Consider the following 19435-nt stretch of genomic DNA (forward strand, 5'->3'; position numbering starts at 1 on the left):
TTTAACCTGTTTATTAGGACATACACCCCTCACACTCGATGGGTAGAATAAGTGACTCCTTTCATGCAAGTTGTCAATAACCTTCCACATTCTTCAACAGGTTTCACACCTAATGAATTGATGATCCAGACAAAACAAACGAATGAGTGAGAGTCGCCCGTACCAAAGGTACCCACTACAGAAATAACACTACAAGGCAAAATCAAACAAGCCATGGTTACACTAGAAAACAGGGCCGACTATAGAAGGAAAATTTATAATAAGAAACTGAAATGTGTTACACAATTTTTTGAAGGGCAATGAGTCCTCTTATGGACACACCCTAAATCGACAAAATTTGGCAAAGTGAATAAGAAGTGGCAATTACTCTATTTAGGACCATATATAGTTTCCAAAATTCCATACCCCGGGATGTACACATTTGCATATGAGAAAACAGGGAGAGACAGAGATCTCCATCCTCAAAAAAGATATAAAAGCTTTTACAGAATGATGAAACTAGGTTGAAGCTAGGTCGCATTTTTTCTTTCTATCACAAGATAACTGTACATAGTGTACACAACTCTTATGTGCAATTTTTCTTCTGGAGTGGATCTTAAGGTAAAGTAATGTGTACAGGCATAAGTAATTCTTTTGATTTGTACACACTTAAGCATAAAATCAACAGCAATGAGAAGTAATACACCACTTCATGCGAAGCGAAAGTATAAACAAATTAGCTTATGGCTCAACTTTCCGTGCTTAACAATACGTGCTGACGCCAAGAGTGCGAGAGAAGGCATTGACTTGTGTGCGTGCATGACAGACTGGCAGAAGGCACAACCAAACAGGAACACGATATGTACATGTACCTAACTCAAATACAAAGTAAACGGAAATACTAAGCGACTGCATCTACTGTCTAAGAACTAAGGAACCTACTGATATATGTACACAGAGATTTACTTGAATACTAAGCTACATACAACATATTTACAAGCAAAAGCAAGCATTATGGAACAATATACGAGACCTGTAAGCTAAGGAGAAACGAGAAAATACCATTAGAAATATCAAATAATTTTCTTTGCAAGGTAAATGATCATAATGGGAAAAAGAATAAACGAATGTCTATGATGTGATTCTTCAGTTTCTCCCGGTGTATTTGTTGCTCGAATAGTCCACGGGTATACTGCCAGTTCATAGTGTCCAACGGGCACAATATTTCGGTGATCAGACATGTCGCCATCGTCAGGTGCGCTGACAAACTGAGCTCCTGAGGACGGGCAGCTGATTTAAGTCCCCTCTCCCAGGGGTCGCTCGCTTTGCCGTCAGATTCAGATGCCCACGTCTTTGCAACCGCCAGCCCGCGGGCGCAGACGGCGAAGATAGCCACCCGCAGGGGGAGGGGATTTAAATTGGCCATCCGCCCTCAGGAGCTCAGTTCGTCAGTGCACCTCATGATGGCGACATGTCTGATTGTCGAAATATTGTGCCCGTTGGACACTATGAACCGGCAGTATGCCCGTGGACTGTTCGAGAATGTCTATGAGTTTAAACAAAGTATGGAAATATCTGCAGATGGATGTAATAACCACATGTATCAGTGGCCACCGAGCTACATAATGCAATTAGTTTTAAGTTCTTTTCTTTCTGCGACCAGTGGATCATCACGGCGCAGAAGACAAGAATTACGTCAAGAGTAACAGGTACCAAATAAAGAAATGGGCCGCACCTTCAGTAAACAATTTAGTTATAAGGATAATTATACAAAGGTCATAAGGCAAATGAAAATATGCATCGTCACAGTATTTCTCCGTGACATTTACCAATACCTATTTGCTACAGAGAACACATAAATGTTTAAGCATATGATTTCACAAAAACCAATTAATTTTTATTGTGTCACATGAAAGCTTAAATAATGACATTTCCAGGTAATCAAGAAAGATAAGTCTATGATGGTTGAAACTTCTTCACATTTCACACTAAGCTACACATGAATTGAAGTAATCAGCACTAGTGCATGAAGAAACAACATGATACTACATGAATGATTAGTCTGTACGCAATATTTCCATGAAATAAACGTTCCTTGGCAACTTGTCCATGATTGTATGAGTAACATTTCCTCATAAATCCTTGAACCAGTAGATGAGTATTTCCTTTCTTCCCTCCCAAACAAAGTAGGTGGCACCAAGCATGGTTAGGCCAGCAATGCGTAATGTTTTGGTCCTCTTTATAATGTTTTCCTCCCTCCTCTATCTAAGGAAGTAATGAGCTCCCATAAATGATAAAAGCATGTCTATAAAATGAAGTATAAATGTATCATATGCTTATATTATACCCCCCCTCCATGAACTATGGACCTTGCTCTTGGTGGGTAGGTTTGCATGCCTCAGCGATACAGATAGCCATACCGTAGGTGCAACCACAATAGAGGGGTATCTGTAAAGAGGCCAGACAAACGTGTGGTTCCTGAAGAGGGGCAGCAGCCCTTTCAGTAGTTGCAGGGGCAACAGTCTGGATGATTGACTGATCTGGCCTTGTAACACTAAGCAAAACAGCCTTGCTGTGCTGGTACTGTGAACGGCTGAAAGCAAGGGGAAACTACAGCCGTAATTTTTCCCAAGGGCATGCAGCTTTACTGTATGGTTAAATGATGATGGCATCCTCTTGGGTAAAATATTCCGGAGGTAAAATAGTCCCCCAATCGGATCTCCGGGCGGGGACTACTCAAGACGATGTCGTTATCAGAAGAAAGAAAACTGGCATTCTATGGATCGGAGTGTGGAATGTCAGATCCCTTAATCGGGCAGGTAGGTTAGAAAATTTAAAAAGGGAAATGGATAGGTTAAAGTTAGCTATAGTGGGAATTAGTGAAGTTCGGTGGCAGGAGGAACAAGACTTCTGGTCAGGTGGCTACAGGGTTATAAACACAAAATCAAATAGGGGTAATGCAGGAGTAGGTTTAATAATGAATAGGAAAATAGGAGTGCGGGTAAGCTACTGCAAACAGAATAGTGAACGCATTATTGTGGCCAACATAGACACGAAGCCCATGCCTGCTACAGTAGTAGTATAAGTTTATATGCCAACTAGCTCTGCAGATGATGAAGAAATTGATGAAATGTATGATGAGATAAAAGAAATTATTCAGGTAGTGAAGGGAGACGAAAATTTAATAGTCATGGGTGACTGGAATTCGAGAGTAGGGAAAGGGAGAGAAGGAAACATAGTAGGTGAATATGGATTGGGGGAAGAAATGAAAGAGGAAGCCACCTGGTAGAATTTTGCACAGAGCACAACTTAATCATAGCTAACACCTGGTTCAAGAATCATAAAAGAAGGTTGTATACATGGAAGAAGCCTGGAGATACTGACAGGTTTCAGATAGATTATATAATGATAAGACAGAGATTTAGGAACCCGGTTTTAAATTGTAAGACATTTCCAGGGGCAGATGTGGACTCTGACCACAATCTATTGGTTATGACCTGTAGATTAAAACTGAAGAAACTGCAAAAAGGTGGGAATTTAAGGAGATGGGACCTGGATAAACTGACTAAACCAGAGATTGTACAGTGTTTCAGGGACACCATAAGGGAACAATTGACAAGAATGGGGGAAAGAAATACAGTAGAAGAAGAATGGGTAGCTCTGAGGGATGAAGTAGTGAGGGCACCCGAGGATCAAGTAGGTAAAAAGACGAGGGCTAGTAGAAATCCTTTGGTAACAGAAGAAATATTGAGTTTAATTGATGAAAGGAGAAAATACAAAAACGCAGTAAGTGAAGTAGGCAAAAAGGAATACAAATGTCTCAAAAATGAGATCAACAGGAAGTGCAAAATGGCTAAGCAGGGATGGCTAGAGGACAAATGTAAGGATGTAGAGGCGTATCTCACTAGGGGTAAGATAGATATTGCCTACAGGAAAATTAAAAAGACCTTTGGAGAAAAGACAACCACTTGTATGAATATCAAGAGCTCAGATGGAAACCCAGCTCTAAGCAAAGAAGGGAAAGCAGAAAGGTGGAAGGATTATATAGAGGGTCTATACAAGGGCGATGTACTTGAGGACAATATTATGGAAATGGAAGAGGATGTAGATGAAGATAAAATGGGAGATATGATACTGCGTGAAGAGTTTGACAGAGCACCGAAAGACCTGAGTCGAAACAAGGCCCCGGGAGTAGATAACATTCCATTAGAACTACTGACGGCCTTCGGAGAGCCAGTCCTGACAAAACTCTACCATCTGGTGAGCAAGATGTATGAGACAGGCGAAATACCCTCAGACTTCAAGAAGAATATAATAATTCCAATCCCAAAGAAAGCATGTGTTGACAGATGTGAAAATTACCGAACTATCAGTTTAATAAGTCACAGCTACAAAATACTAATGCGAATTCTTTACAGACGAATGGAAAAACTAGTAGAAGCCGACCTCGGGGAAGATCAGTTTGGATTCCGTAGAAATATCGGAACACGTGAGACAATAGTGACCCTACAACTTATCTTACAAGCTAGATTAAGGAAAGGCAAACCTAACGTTTCTAGCATTTGTAGACTTGGAGAAAGCTTTTGACAATGTTGACTGGAATACTCTCTTTCAAATTCTGAAGGTGGCAGGGGTAAAATACAGAGAGCGAAAAGCTATTTACAATTTGTACAGAGAGCAGGTGGCAGTTATAAGAGTCGAGGGACATCAAAGGAAAGCAGTGGTTGGGAAGGGAGTGAGACAGGGTTGTAGCCTCTCCCCGATGTTATTCAATCTCTATATTGAGCAAGAAGTGAAGGAAACAAAAGAAAAATTTGGAGTAGGTATTAAAATCCATGGAGAAGAAATAAAAGCTGTGAGGTTCGCCGATGACATTGTAATTCTGTCAGAGACAGCAAAGGACTTGCAAGAGCAGTTGAACGGAATGGACAGTGTCTTGAAAGGAGGATATAAGATGAACATCAACAAAAGCAAAATGAGGATAATGGACTGTAGTCGAATTAAATCGGGTGATACTGAGGGAATTCGATTAGGAAATGAGACACTTAAAGTAGTAAAGGAGTTTTGCTATTTGGGGAGCAAAATAACTGATGATGGTCAAAGTAGAGAGGATATAAAATGTAAACTGGCAATGGCAAGGAAAGCATTTCTGAAGAAGAGAAATTTGTTAACATCGAGTATTGATTTAAGTGTCAGGAAGTCGTTTCAGAAAGTATTTGTATGGAGTGTAGCCATGTATGGAAGTTAAACATGGACGATAACTAGTTTGGACAAGAAGAGAATAGAAGCTTTCGAAATGTGGTGCTACAGAAGAATGCTGAAGATTAGATGGGTAGATCACGTAACTAATGAGGAAGTATTGAATAAGATTGGGGAGAAGAGGAGTTTGTGGCACAACTTGACTAGAAGAAGGGATCGGTTGGTAGGATATGTTCTGAGGCATCAAGGGATCACCAATTTAGCATTGGAGGGCAGCGTGGAGGGTAAAAATCGTAGAGGCAGACCAAGAGTTGAATACACTAAGCAGATTCAGAAGGATGTAGGATGCAGTAGGTACTGGGAGATGAAGGAGCTTGCACAGGATAGAGTAGCATGGAGAGCTGCATCAAACCAGTCTCAGGACTGAAGACCACAACAACAACAACAACATATTGCACCACTACAATGTATTATGTAATTAATTTGTATATGTGATGTGAATGAAAATAAGTTAAAACTAACAAACAAACTGTAGTAACGGAACCCAGTTAATGAAAAATTTATGATGTTTTAAAACTTAAGAAATTTGTGTTCATAATGTAAGCGATGGGTGGAATGTTAGCCACAGGTATAAGCTATCATGTTATGTATATTGCTGTAACTCAATACTTGTATGAATTTTTATCGCAAACCAAACTCCATGAAAAAGAATGAACTTCAAGGACAAGCAATTTATACAATGTTTTCGTCAGCTATATATGTCTTTCAACAAGTAGATGGTCAAGTGAGGTGACATTAAGATACGTGTGTAACAAAATAATTTCTGAGTATCGTGGCTCACAACGCTCGATACACTAATAAGTGAACTATAGTTGTTCGAGCCAGAACTTACCTTGTCGATGGATGTTGTTGGCCAGGGGAAAATGCGAGTACGACTGGTAATAATGATTCCCGGGCTGCAAAAATGGAGGTCTTCTGCCACAGAATCGGATTTTGAAACAATAAGCACACACTGAGTGCACCCAGAATGAAGACGAACGCCATGGCAATTCCTCACTATGTAATACTCAGGTGAAAGTGTGATACTCAATGTGAAATCAACACTAAGAAAATAAGTGCACACACGTGTGATTGTAGCAACTAGCATGTTGACCGTTAGTGACTAGTGCTTAGCCTAAACTTGCTAGCGCAAAACCCAGCAGCGAGGCCAAAGCAAACTGAACGTTATTGTCAGCACGCTAAATCAAATATGTAATGAACTATCGTATTATGTATGTAATCCTTCAATTTCATGTAGAACTTTAACATAAATAAGCTGGCATATGCATTCCATTAAATATAAGAGAAGCCGACAAATAAAGGCCATCGACCTCTATCGACAAATGTAAATGTAAAAATGTACATGCAAAAAACATTCTACCATGTCAGCATACAGCGTGGAGGCAATTGTGTAGGTACATGGTGAAAGACCCCTCCCCTCGATATGGTAAAGTTAAAATTTATTAAAAAAAATAACAATAAAATAAAAATAAAAAACTTCATTCATTTTCCTTTGTATATGATTTTGTTTCTCTCTCACATATGTAGAAGGATGATTAAGATGTATTACTTAAAGTATGAAGTGTTGCGAGTGTTATGTATTAAACATGTGTATGAATAAGAGAAGACTTAACAACAGTATTATTTTTATTTAATTGAAGTGTAGCCCAGGAAGGAGGATTTTCTTTAGTTTTTGACACGCACTGGTGTTCTTGAAGTTGGCTGCCTGCATCTACAATTGAAATGTTAGAGCAGAAGTCCATATACCCTAAATTTGTACAAGCAAAACATTTCTAATAATGCAATTGTATTAACCTTTTAAAATTTTTTCCATTCATACATGTATATTTCTTTTTTATTAATACAACACAATTTGGCTGCATTCACCCATAACTATTTTTATGGGTGCATTTCATTTGCATTTTAGTCCATTGTGGCTAGCTGAAGGTATCCACACTTGGTTGTTTTAGTCCTTTGCCAGTACATCTGCGAGAGAACTGTTCATGTTTAATTTTCTTCTAAACCTTAAGTGTTTTGTGTTCTGCACCACTTTTCAGGCCAAAGTACTTGTATTTGTTCCAAACATTTTAAACCCATTCTAGTATATCCAAGTGATGATAACAGTATATCTTTAAATTTATGTTTTTGAAGCTGACATTTTAGTCTTTCTGCACACTTTGTGGGGAGTAGAATGCTTTTATTAACACAGAGTTCCTACAATAATGTCCCACACGAAATTTTAATAGTATCAACTGTACTTTATGCACATCTTCTGAAAATGTTATAATCTAGTCGGTTACTTTACATTTTAAAAATTTGAAAAAAAAAATTATTGTTTTTAATGAATTCATCTACCAGATTCTGTATATGTTTTAAATTTCTCATTTAAACTTAACCCACAAATTTAATTTCTAGCAGTAGATGTAACTTTCCCAAATGAATCTCATATTCAAAATTCCAGGTTCAGGATCTTGTGAGTACATGTAAGCAACAATTAATGAAATCTCAACATTTTTACTTTTTGTCATAAAGTACCCCTCCACTGGTATTATATGTTACTGAAGTGCGTGATATTGCTAAGCACGTCAGTACGTCATTAAAAATATTTTGTTAATATAATGCAAGAATAATTAAAGAATTTATTGTTATTTCATGCTTTTAAGTTTCTTTTGGCAGGCATAAAGTACAATGCCCCCCCCCCCCCCCCCCCCCATGGTAATGAGCATATTAGGAAATGCATTGGAGCTGAGAGGGTTAAAGTTTAATTGTGATTCCCCATCAATGTGCCAAAAATATCTGCTGATGGTATAGTTAGTTTGAAATGACTGGATATGTGTGTAAAGGGAAAAGCACAGGATGACCAAAAGTATCCAAACAGGATTTTGACTTAGTCACAGAATCTTACCTTTGTAGTATTAAGAAGGCTGTTTGGAAAGCAAGTCTTGAATTCAGGTGCTAACATGAAAGGTTTTAAGAAAATGTTGACAATTGTGTTCACACTGACAACAGCTGGTACACGCTTTAAAGCCAAATGACTGTGGTGTATGTTATAACCACAAGTGAAATGTTGCAAGAGGAACATGATTTCTGGATTGTGTGGTGTTCAGTGATGAGTCAACCCTCTAAGTGGGGAAGGTAAATAACCATAATGTTTGTATCTGCATAATATCACAGTGACTCCCCAAAATCAAACTTTTTCTGCACTATGTTCAGAAGTCAAGTCACATACCACTCCTTCCCCCCCCCCCCCCCCCCCCCATTTCCCTCTTCTGCCCCAATAGCATCTCTTTGTTCAAGATTGGGTGAACATCAAAGTCCCTGACCATTGGGTTGGTCACAATGGTCAATACAACAGGGCTTTTTTTTCTTCTGGCTCCATGTTCACCTGACCTCAAGTCATGATTTTTTTTCTCTGAGGCTTTATCCACAATCATGTCTATGTGCTCCACTATCTAATGATTTTCCCACCATTGAGACAGAACTGACATGGCTATTGTTTGCATTACTCCAGATATGTTAACCAAAGTGTGGGGAAAATTGGATTTTAGATTGAACATGAGCTGTATAATGAAAGGTGCACATTTTGAACAACTGCGCAAAAAATTAGTGTAGTTTACCTTCAATTTTATGTACTATTTGTTGTAAGTAGTCTACATTAAACTGTTACAATACACCATCAAAACTGGGATATGCTTTCATGGATATCCTGTATCTTAGAATTATAATCCAGTATATTCTCTAGATTTTTTATTCAGTACAAATATTTGCTTCTCATTTAGTGGTACAAGTAACACAAAATACTGCCACAGTATCTGCCACACACAACAAATCCACAAACATCTATCAGAAACTGACAAGCAATTTATCTTTTCTGTAAAATGATAAATATAACGTCAAGTATTGAGTAAAATGGTTTATATAATCATAGAACAAACTACAATTCATACAGTAAAAAACAGGGTATACTTTAAAAATAAAATTCTCACAGATGAACTCTTAGCAACATTTAAAATACGGATATAGCTTTATAACAACATAATCTAAATCAATCAAACAGAAATTATGCTCAGGCTTAGAGGTACACAGAATCCCTTAAAAATTCATGTATTACACTAAGCTGGATGTGTTGACTCAATTTCCCCAGCCTGATAATTGTCCCTATGCACAGGATACCTTGCACCACTGATTTTAGCCCCACAATCTGGACATTTACCTTCATGCATTGCTCCTCCATGGTTTCCAATAACACAGTAATGTCCATTTGGGCATCTGAACCAGTGACCAGGTGTTACACCTACTGTTTTCACAATCTCTCTTCTAATTATTTCATTATCAAGTGGGACTTCTACTTTACATGCTTCATTCAATTTGTCTAAAATTTCTTTCACTTTTTGATCCTGTATTGATGTAAATCTTTCAATAGACTTCACTTCTTGCACAGCTTTTTTGTGTAATGCCTTAATAACCTCAGAAGAGTGGGATGATGTGCAGCTGGTGGTCCACTCAATACTATAGAGCTGTGCCATTCTCGCAAATCTGTTTATTTCTTGATTAAAATCAATAACCTCCTGTTGACTCATGTGTGTATTCCTTTCCCTGATCAAACAAACCAGTAAGTCAAATTGTTTCATAACTTTCTTGAAAGTGTCTTCATATGAAACAAAGGGAATCATTATTCGGAGAAAACAGCATTCCAGGGTTTCCAGAAGTTTTGAGATGAAGTCTATTTTAATGGATATTGAGTCAAGGTCCATTCTCGAAAGAAATATTCTCCTCCTCTTTTGTTGACATTGAAGGTTTGAGTGTAATAATGCTAACGTCTTCTGTATTTCAGTGCTTTCTCCTGTAAAACCATCAAAACCAGCATTATGTAAAACTGAGAAACAAAATTAAATACATATTATGTAAAAATCTGCCAAAATTATTTACTGATTTAAGAACAGCATGCAAACAGAACTTGTTAAACTAACAGCAATTATTTTGGACTCGAAACAGCACACTTCAAGATCAAGAGGCTTCATCAGTACTGTTGCTGCAATGACCTACACGCAAAACACTTTCTGAAGTTATCTTTTGTCATCACTGTCTGCATAATTAACACATATATTTGACAGCTCTGGCAATTTAACATAAAGCACCTCACAAAAACCAATCTTTAGGCAAATGCCGTGAGAATATTTTAATTTTAGATAGCTGCTCACATGCATTTGACTGAGTTTACCAACACTTCAAATGTATCTTCTTGGTGTGGCTCCAGCTTGCAAGAGAAGTGTAAGGTACAACTCGCTTTCAGAGTTTGTAGAATATGAAGACCTCTGGATATATCAGAATAATTACAATATAAATATTATTTGATATCCACTGGAAATTTTTGTGAAATGAAGTTTTACGAGTGATACAATTAATAAATGATGTGTTATATGCGGTGGATAGCACACTGGAGTGTTTCAATAAAAATTTTGTTGTTGTAAAACAGCCTTTTTATGGAAGTGGTAATTTCAGCTGGTTCATACTCATGTCATGGTAGTGAACAGTTGACTGATATAATGTTATAGAGAAAGGGGGACGGGGTGAGGAGCCAGAGTAAGTTAAGATGTGCATGAAAATTGGCTGTCAAAAGGTGCAGTAATATTTTGGCCTCCTGATGTCATATTACATGGAGGTGTTTCATATCAGCGTAATTAATTAATGCAGTGCGTGGGAAATATATGTTATTTCAGCAGCTGATGTATCAGTGACAAACAGCAACAAAATTTCACATCTAAACACACTCATATGATTCTTAACATTCTTACACAGTTACAAGTTTGAGGCAAATAAGTACTGATCTATCAGAGTCCTTACAAGTGAAGCAACTTCAAAATGAATAATGTCATTATGTGATTAAGATTTTATTGATGTCAACTTTTATTTCAACATGTCTAAATTGACCAACACTGATAGTACAGAATATTCTTCATCAATATCTGGTAAAACTTTTTGAATATTATTAATTAAAATACTTCTCTAGGCATATTTAGTTCTCATTGTGGAAGTAAGTTGTTCGTAGACGTAGGAACTCCACACACTCATAATTATGACTACAAGTTTATTAAGTTAATAAGCTTTATGAATTCAATTTAAGGTTAAGTATGTCTTCAAATTAATGTATAAAATTAAATAGTGTAATATTGAACAATATTAGTAATACGCAGTACAGCTGAACTATCCAAAGAACATCTGTACAAAAAAGAATTTAACAGATAAGTATCAAAAATACTCACTACCACAATATTTTTTTTTAATTTTAAAGACAAAGCAGAAAATATTCTTGCACTGACTTTACAATTAATTATATTCACTGTATGCTTTTTGTTTCTTGACGGAGAAGTCAATATTGAGATGGTTTTGTAAAGCTATGAAAATATCATGAGCACACTAAAAGTTATTGTTAATGAAATTAGTAAACACTGCCACTGATTTGGAAAAGCAAAAATTCCTGTGCTTTAATTTAATGGAAAATATTTTCCCTTAGCTTAGTACTTAACTAATTTGCAGATGAAAGTTCTGTGGATTTGGAGCTGATGGATAGAGATTTGAAATTAATAAATTCTACAAAAGCGCTACTGGAAGAATCTTCACCAATTTATCACAGTAATAATTACAATGAGCAATTAAAATGTCATGGAAATTTAGGTTAAGGAAAAACCTTGTAGAAATATGAGGTTAATTTTGTCACAAATTTTATCATGAGACTGCTAGGGATGTTGTACCTACCTTAGTTCAAATTCTAATTAGATTTAAAGTCCTCAAATGAGCAGCAAAGGGAGGCGAAAACTTGGATTTCGTGGTGAAGTGGCTGCTCATAAGCCACACATCACGGCAGTAAATGCCAAACAATGCCTCGCTTGGTGTAAGGGGCATAAATGTTGAATGATTCAACAGTGGAAAAACATTGTGTGGAGTGACGAATCATGGTGGACAATGTGGCAATACAATGACAGGGTGTGGGTATGGCGAAAGTCCGGTGCGCATCAGTGTGGGATCCGTACCAGGTCGAGTTGACAGAGGAGGTAGAGAAGATCCAAAGAAGAGTGACGCATTTCGTCACAGGGCTATTTGGTAAGAGTGATAGTGTTACGGAGATGTTTAGCAAAATAAAGTCGCAGACTCTGCAAGAGAGGTGCTCTGCATCGCAGTGTAGCTTGCTGTTCAGGTTTCGAGAGGGTGCTTTTCTGGACGAGGTATCGGATTTATTGCTTCCCCCTGCTTATACCTCCCAAGGAGATCATGAATGTAAAATTAGAGAGATTCGAGCACGCACGGAGGCTTTCCAGCTGTCGTTCTTCCCACAAACCATACGTGACTGGAACAGGAAAGGGAAGTAATGACAGTGGCATGTAAAGTGCCCTCTGCCACACACTGTTGAGTGGCTTGCGGAGTATAAATATAGATGTAGATGAATGTCATCTACCAGTGTGTGTAGTGCCAATAGTAAAATTAGGAGGCAGTGGTGTTACGGTGTGGTCATGTTTTTCATCGAGGGGGCTTGCACCCCTTGTTGTTTAGCATGGCACTATCATAGCACAGGCCTACATTGATGTTTTAAGCACCTTCTTGATTCCCACAGTTGAAGAGCAATTCGGGGATGGCGATTGCATCTTTCAACACGATCGAGGACCTGTTCATAATGCAAGGCCTGTGGCGGGATGGTTACATGACAATAACATCCATGTAATGGACAGGCCTGGACAGAGTCCTCACCTTTGGTATGTTTTGGAACGCCAACTTTGTGCCAGGCCTCACTGACCGATATTGATACCTCTCCTCACTGTAGCACTCCATGAAGAATGGGCTGCCATTCCCCAAGGAACCCTCCCGCACCTGATTGAACATATGCCTGCAAGAGTGGAAGCTGGCATCAAGGATAAGGGTTGGCCAACACCATAATGAAATCCAGCATTACCAATGGAGGGTGCCACGAATTTATAAATCATTTTCAGCCACGTGTCCAGATACTTTTGATCACTTAGTGTACCTATGTCTCACAGCTTTTTTCCCATTGCTCTTGGGAACAAGGGAGGTTTTATGTGGACACCCCATACTATCATTACAGCATGGAAGTGCTGTAACAAATATGTATGGAAAGGTCATGCACAGAATTGTGGTTTGGCAGCTAGGAGGCTCTTGGTGCTTGGTTCCTACTTGAGCAACGAATATGGAGTGACAAGTTTTTGGTTTAGCCCAGACCAGCAGCCATTTGTACAGCCATTAAAACATATGTGTTACTGTAGCTATGTTATACTATATTAAGCAGGGTTGGAACTGATGTCTTTAATTATGTTTGACAGAAAATAACAGAGCAAAATACGGTAAATTGGAGTAAAAATAAGTTATTGCTCCTTTCTTTATTGCAACCAAAACCTGCACAAGAAGTGTAACAAAAAAACAAATATATAATTTTATAATGTCACGGAATATGGCCGCACACAGAATGAACATAAATATCTGGTGCACACAAACCACAAAAACTGAAAATGAAACCACTAAAAAAAAACTCAATACGACAAGCTCACTACTGTCAACATTCCCACTCTTGTTTTAGTGAGTTTGTTTTGAGAGTATTAACAGACCTTTTCTGTTTGTCATGAATTTGTCTCTAGTTAAAGGTTTTGTGAATAAGTCTGCCAACTGTTTATCAGAATAAACATAATAAACTTCACTCTCATTATTTTCAACATGTTCATGTATATAATGGTCAATGTGCTTGGTATGTTTGTGATGTTCTGTGTTTTTAAACAGGCGAATAGCACTTTGTTTGTCAACATGGAGTGTTGTTGGTTTGTCTAACTGAAAACCAAGTTCACTGAGAAAACCAAGCAACCAAACAACTTCAGTAGCAGCATCTGAAGCTGCTATGTATTTGGCCTCCATTGTTGATCTGCTCACACATTTCTGGCAACATGAAAAGCATGTCACAGGCCCACCTGCTAACAAGCTCACATAGCCTGTAGTTGACCGATGAGTGTCACAGTCACCAGCAAAGATAGCATCAAAGTAGACCACCAGTCCAGAATAGTCAGCTTTGTACCGTATGGTCCGGACCCTGGTCCCTTGTAGATAATTCATAATTATTTTAACAGCATGCCAATGACCGAGACCTAGATTATGTAAAATCTTACTCACCATGCTCACCGCGAACGTGATGTGTGACCATAAGACAGTTGCTACCAACATTAAGCTGCCGACTGCCTGCCAGTAAGGTTTGCTTTCCATCTCTTTTACCTCATGTTGGTGCCATCCCCCGGTAGCTAGGTGGCCAGTGCGACAGAATGTCAATTCTAAGGGCCCGGGTTCGATTCCGGGCTGGGTTGAAGAAAATCTTTGCTTAGGGACTGGGTGTTGTTTTGTCCTAATCATTATAGTTTCATCCCCATCGACACGCAAGTCACCGAAGTGGCGTCAAATCGAAAGGCTTGCACACGGCAAACGGTCTACCCAACGGGAGCCCCTAGTCACACGACATTTACATTTACCTCATGCTGGTTTGCAAGAGACTGCCCACTGTGCAACATAGTTCCAACATCAAAAGGAGTGGAGTCAGGTTTTGAACCATCCATGTTAAACTTCTGAAGTAAACAACTGATGCATCTTATGTAAAATCTTACTCACCATGCTCACAGCGAACGTGATGTGTGACCATAAGACAGTTGCTACCAACATTAAGCTGCCGACTGCCTGCCAGTAAGGTTTGCTTTCCATCTCTTTTACCTCATGTTGGTGCCATCCCCCGGTAGCTAGGTGGCCAGTGCGACAGAATGTCAATTCTAAGGGCCCGGGTTCGATTCCGGGCTGGGTTGAAGAAAATCTTTGCTTAGGGACTGGGTGTTGTGTTGTCCTAATCATTATAGTTTCATCCCCATCGACACGCAAGTCACCGAAGTGGCGTCAAATCGAAAGGCTTGCACACGGCAAACGGTCTACCCAACGGGAGCCCCTAGTCACACGACATTTACATTTACCTCATGCTGGTTTGCAAGAGACTGCCCACTGTGCAACATAGTTCCAACATCAAAAGGAGTGGAGTCAGGTTTTGAACCATCCATGTTAAACTTCTGAAGTAAACAACTGATGCATCTTTGCTGCCCTATATAGATTTATTTTGTAGAAGGGCTTTGTTCAATTTCCAATCCACAGAAGCATTTTCCATTGCCCACAGTAATTTTAAAAGTTGATCCCAGTGCTGTCAAAACATTTCTCAGTATTTTTGGAGACTTACAAATAAGCAAAACCATCATCCACATAAAGTTCCAGGTAAACACCAGTGTCATCTGTTAAAGCATGGAAAATACATTTGTCTGCATTCAGTTGCACAAAGCCAAACATTTTCAGAAACTGTACAAATTTTTGATTCCAACAATGTGGTGATTGTCCGAGTCCATATAGACTCTTCCTCAGTTTGCAAACAGTATTTGAGCCTTCTACAACAAAAGCTTTTGGTTGATCCATGTGAACTTATTCTTTCAAATTCCTATTCAGGAATGCAGCCTTAACATAAAACTGCCTAATTTGCATATCTCATGAAGCTGCTATGGCTAATAAAACTCTAATTGAATCATATCGGACCACAGGAGAGAACCTCTCTTGATAATCAATGCCTTCTTGTTGTGAATAACCTTTTGCACATAATCTAGCTTTAAAGCGGCCAATTTTTCCCTCAGAATTCTGCTTCTCACGATAGAACCACTTACATCGAACTACCGCACGGTTGTGTGATAATGGTACTAGATCTAAAGTTTTGTTCTTCTTCAAGATTGTCATTCCCTTTTCCATTGCTTGTTTCCACTTTGATGACTCTTTCGATGATATTGCTTCTTCAAAAGTTTGAGGTAAAAGACAATGTCAGAAGAAGCTATATATCTTGGTCCCAAAAATGAGCAGGTGCTCGCAGATTAGACCAATCTCTCAGATTCATCCTTTGATTTTCTTTTGTTTGTTCACCAGTTTCGTCCTCTTCAGATTCCTCTCGAACATCTTTTTGATTTTCTTTCATTTGTTCACCAGCATCATCCTCTTCAGATTCTTCTTGAACATCTGCAGCATGGTCTCCCAGGTAAAATTCAGTATATCTTTGTTCTATGTTTAAGCTATGGGTTTGTTCTTCATTGAAAGAGACATTAAAGGAGATTGTAACTTTCTTACACTCAGGATTGTATAGGCGATAATTGGTACTATACACATCATAGCCAACCATGATCAATTTCTTTGATTTACTATCCCATTTTGATCTAAATTTATCAGGAACATGTGCGTATGCTGCTGATCCAAACTTCCTGATCTGTCCCAAAGAAGGTGGTTTTCCAAACAATTTTTCATATGGCATAACATTGTGGTTTGATTTACATGATCAGCCATTTAAGATATATACAGCACAATTTATTGCCTCTGCCTATAATTCATGAGACAAGTCAGTACTTAATAACACAGTGTGTGCACACTCAGCAATGGACCTGTTTTCTCATTCAATTCGGCCATTCTGCTGTAGTGTATAGGGACTTTTTTTCTCATGTATTGTACCATTTTATTTGATATAATCTTCAAATTGCTTATTAATGAATTCGGTCCAATTGTCACTTCTCAGAACTTTGATTTTGTTTCCAGTTTGTCGTCCAATCAGTTTCTGAAATTCCAAAAACATGGGGAAAGTACCATTATTACTTTTAAGAAAATGCACGAACCGGTATGAAGTGCAGTCATCCTTGAAAATTATGCACAAATGTGCATCTTCAAAAGGCAGTTTTCTCACACGTCCACTAAAATCTACATGAATAAATTTGCCAGGAACTATTGATCGTCATTCCAAATTTGAATTAAAAGATTTTCTTTTCTTCTTGCCATACTGACATGGTCCACAATGAAGATTTTGAACTTTCTTCATACCGAAACCAGGTATTAAGTTCAGATCAGCCATATTCTTGACACCACTGAAATGAATGTGTCCAAGGCTCTCATGCCAGATCATGACGGAATTCAAGGAAGCAGGATTTGCCTGTAGTAGATCTGGACATTTAAACAACATTTGATAACACTGATTGTCCATCTTAATTCCTGTTGCAGTTAGACCTGAACCATGAACTTCCATTCTCTTGTTGTCAAAAATAACTTTCATTTCTCTTTTTGTGACTGCTCCCACTGAAAACAGTCGCATGGGGTAGCCACGCAGTCTGCGACGTCTTGTCACGGTTTGCGCGGGTTCCCTTGTCGGAGGTTCGAGTCCTCCCTCGGGCATGGGTGTGTGTGTTGTCCTTAGCGGAAGTTAGTTTAAGTTAGACCTATGACCTCAGCAGTTTAGTCCCATAGGAACTTACCACAAATTTCCAAAAAAATTTCCACTGAAAATAAATTTGTCTTTAGCTTAGGATATACAATGTGTGTTCCAAAGTGTGAGGTTGCCATTTTTCCTCAACTGATGACAATACTTCAGTTGATCCAATGCCTTCTGCTTTTACGATCGTGTTGTCTCCAATTTGAACAAATGAGTCATCCAACTGAATTGGCTTAAATGTGCTGAACCATGCATGACGTCACATTTTGGCGCAGCACTGCCAGCTAACCCAATGTTCTCGCAACCTGGAGCAAAAACATACACGTTCTGCACTCAAAGTTTTGTGCTCAGATGTATCAGTTTTCGTATTAAGTTTTGCTAAAAGTTCTCTTGCTCACATTTCTACTGAATTTGTGTACACCATAACAGACTGCAATTGGTCAAATTCCATCACAGTAGACAGACTGAGCATCACCTTCGCATTTAAGTCATCCCAAACGGTTTGACTCTCACCAGCTTCATTTGGACTCAGTATCCCCTCAACGATATCAAGCACTTTTTGAGCATGAAAAATAATTTGCAACTGATATTTCCACAGTTGGAAATTTTTACCGTCAAATTTCTGGATACTGTATGTTTTCAATTTATCCATCTTCGTGTAGGCTGAATGTAAGTCAAACTTACAATACTCAGTTCAAAACAAAAACGAAGGTTTTCCACAGTAGACATCTACATCTACATGATTACTCTGCAATTCACATTTAAGTACTTGGCAGAGGGTTCATCGAACCACAATCATACTCTCTCTCTACCATTCCACTCACGAACAGCGCGCGGGAAAAACGAACACCTAAATCTTTCTGTTCGAGCTCTGATTTCTCTTATTTTATTTTGATGATCATTCCTACCTATGTAGGTTGGGCTCAACAAAATATTTTCGCATTAGGAAGAGAAAGTTGGTGACTGAAATTTCGTAAATAGATCTCGCTGCGCCGAAAAACGTCTTTGCTTTAATGACTTCCATCCCAACTCGCGTATCATATCTGCCACACTCTCTCTCCTATTACGTGATAATACAAAACGAGCTGCCCTTTTTTGCACCTTTTCGATGTCCTCCATCAATCCCATCTGGTAAGGATCCCACACCGTGCAGCAATATTCTAACAGGGGACGAACAAGTGTAGTGTAAGCTGTCTCTTTAGTGGACTTGTTGCATCTTCTAAGTGTCCTGCCAATGAAACGCAACCTTTGCCTCACCTTTCCCACAATATTAGCTATGTGGTCTTTCCAACTGAAGTTGTTCGTAATTTTAACACCGAGGTACTTTGTTGAATTGACAGCCTTGAGAATTGTACTATTTATCACATAATCAAATTCCAACGGATTTCTTTTGGAACTCATGTGGATCACCTCACACTCTTCGCTATTTAGCGTCAACTGCCACCTGCCACACCATACAGCAATAAAAAATCGCTTTGCAGCTGATACTGGTCTTCGGATGACCTTGCTAGACGGTAAATTACAGCATCATCTGTGAACAACCTAAGAGAACTGCTCAGATTGTCACCCAGGTCAGGACGCTTCCCTGGGGAACACCTAATATCACTTCAGTTTTACTCGATGATTTGCCATCTATTACTACGAACTGCGACCTTCCTGACAAGAAATCACGAATCCAGCCGCATAACTGAGACAATACCCCATAGGCCCACAGCTTGATTAGAAGTCGCTTGTGAGGAACAGTTTCAAAAGCTTTCTGGAAATCTAGAAATACAGAATCAACTTGAGATCCCCTGTCGATAGCGGCCATTACTTCGTGCGAATAAAGAGCTAGCTGTGTTGCACAAGAACGATGTTTTCTGAAACAGTGCTGATTACGTATCAATAGATCGTTTCCTAAGAGGTGATTCATAA

At 38.7% G+C, this 19435-nt stretch overlaps 1 protein-coding gene across 1 annotated transcript in view; it reads right to left on the reverse strand.

Annotated features, from left to right (window-relative positions):
- Positions 1-8949: 8949 nt before the first annotated feature.
- Positions 8950-19435, reverse strand: part of LOC126237201 (NFX1-type zinc finger-containing protein 1-like) — a 383285-nt gene continuing 372799 nt past the window's right edge. The window contains exon 16 of the mRNA XM_049947081.1: positions 8950-10060. Coding sequence (XP_049803038.1) covers positions 9330-10060 — 731 coding nt within the window. The 3' untranslated portion in view covers positions 8950-9329. The remainder of the gene's footprint in view (positions 10061-19435) is intronic.

This window comes from Schistocerca nitens, chromosome 2 (genome assembly GCF_023898315.1).
Source record: "Schistocerca nitens isolate TAMUIC-IGC-003100 chromosome 2, iqSchNite1.1, whole genome shotgun sequence".
Taxonomy (NCBI): domain Eukaryota; kingdom Metazoa; phylum Arthropoda; class Insecta; order Orthoptera; family Acrididae; genus Schistocerca; species Schistocerca nitens.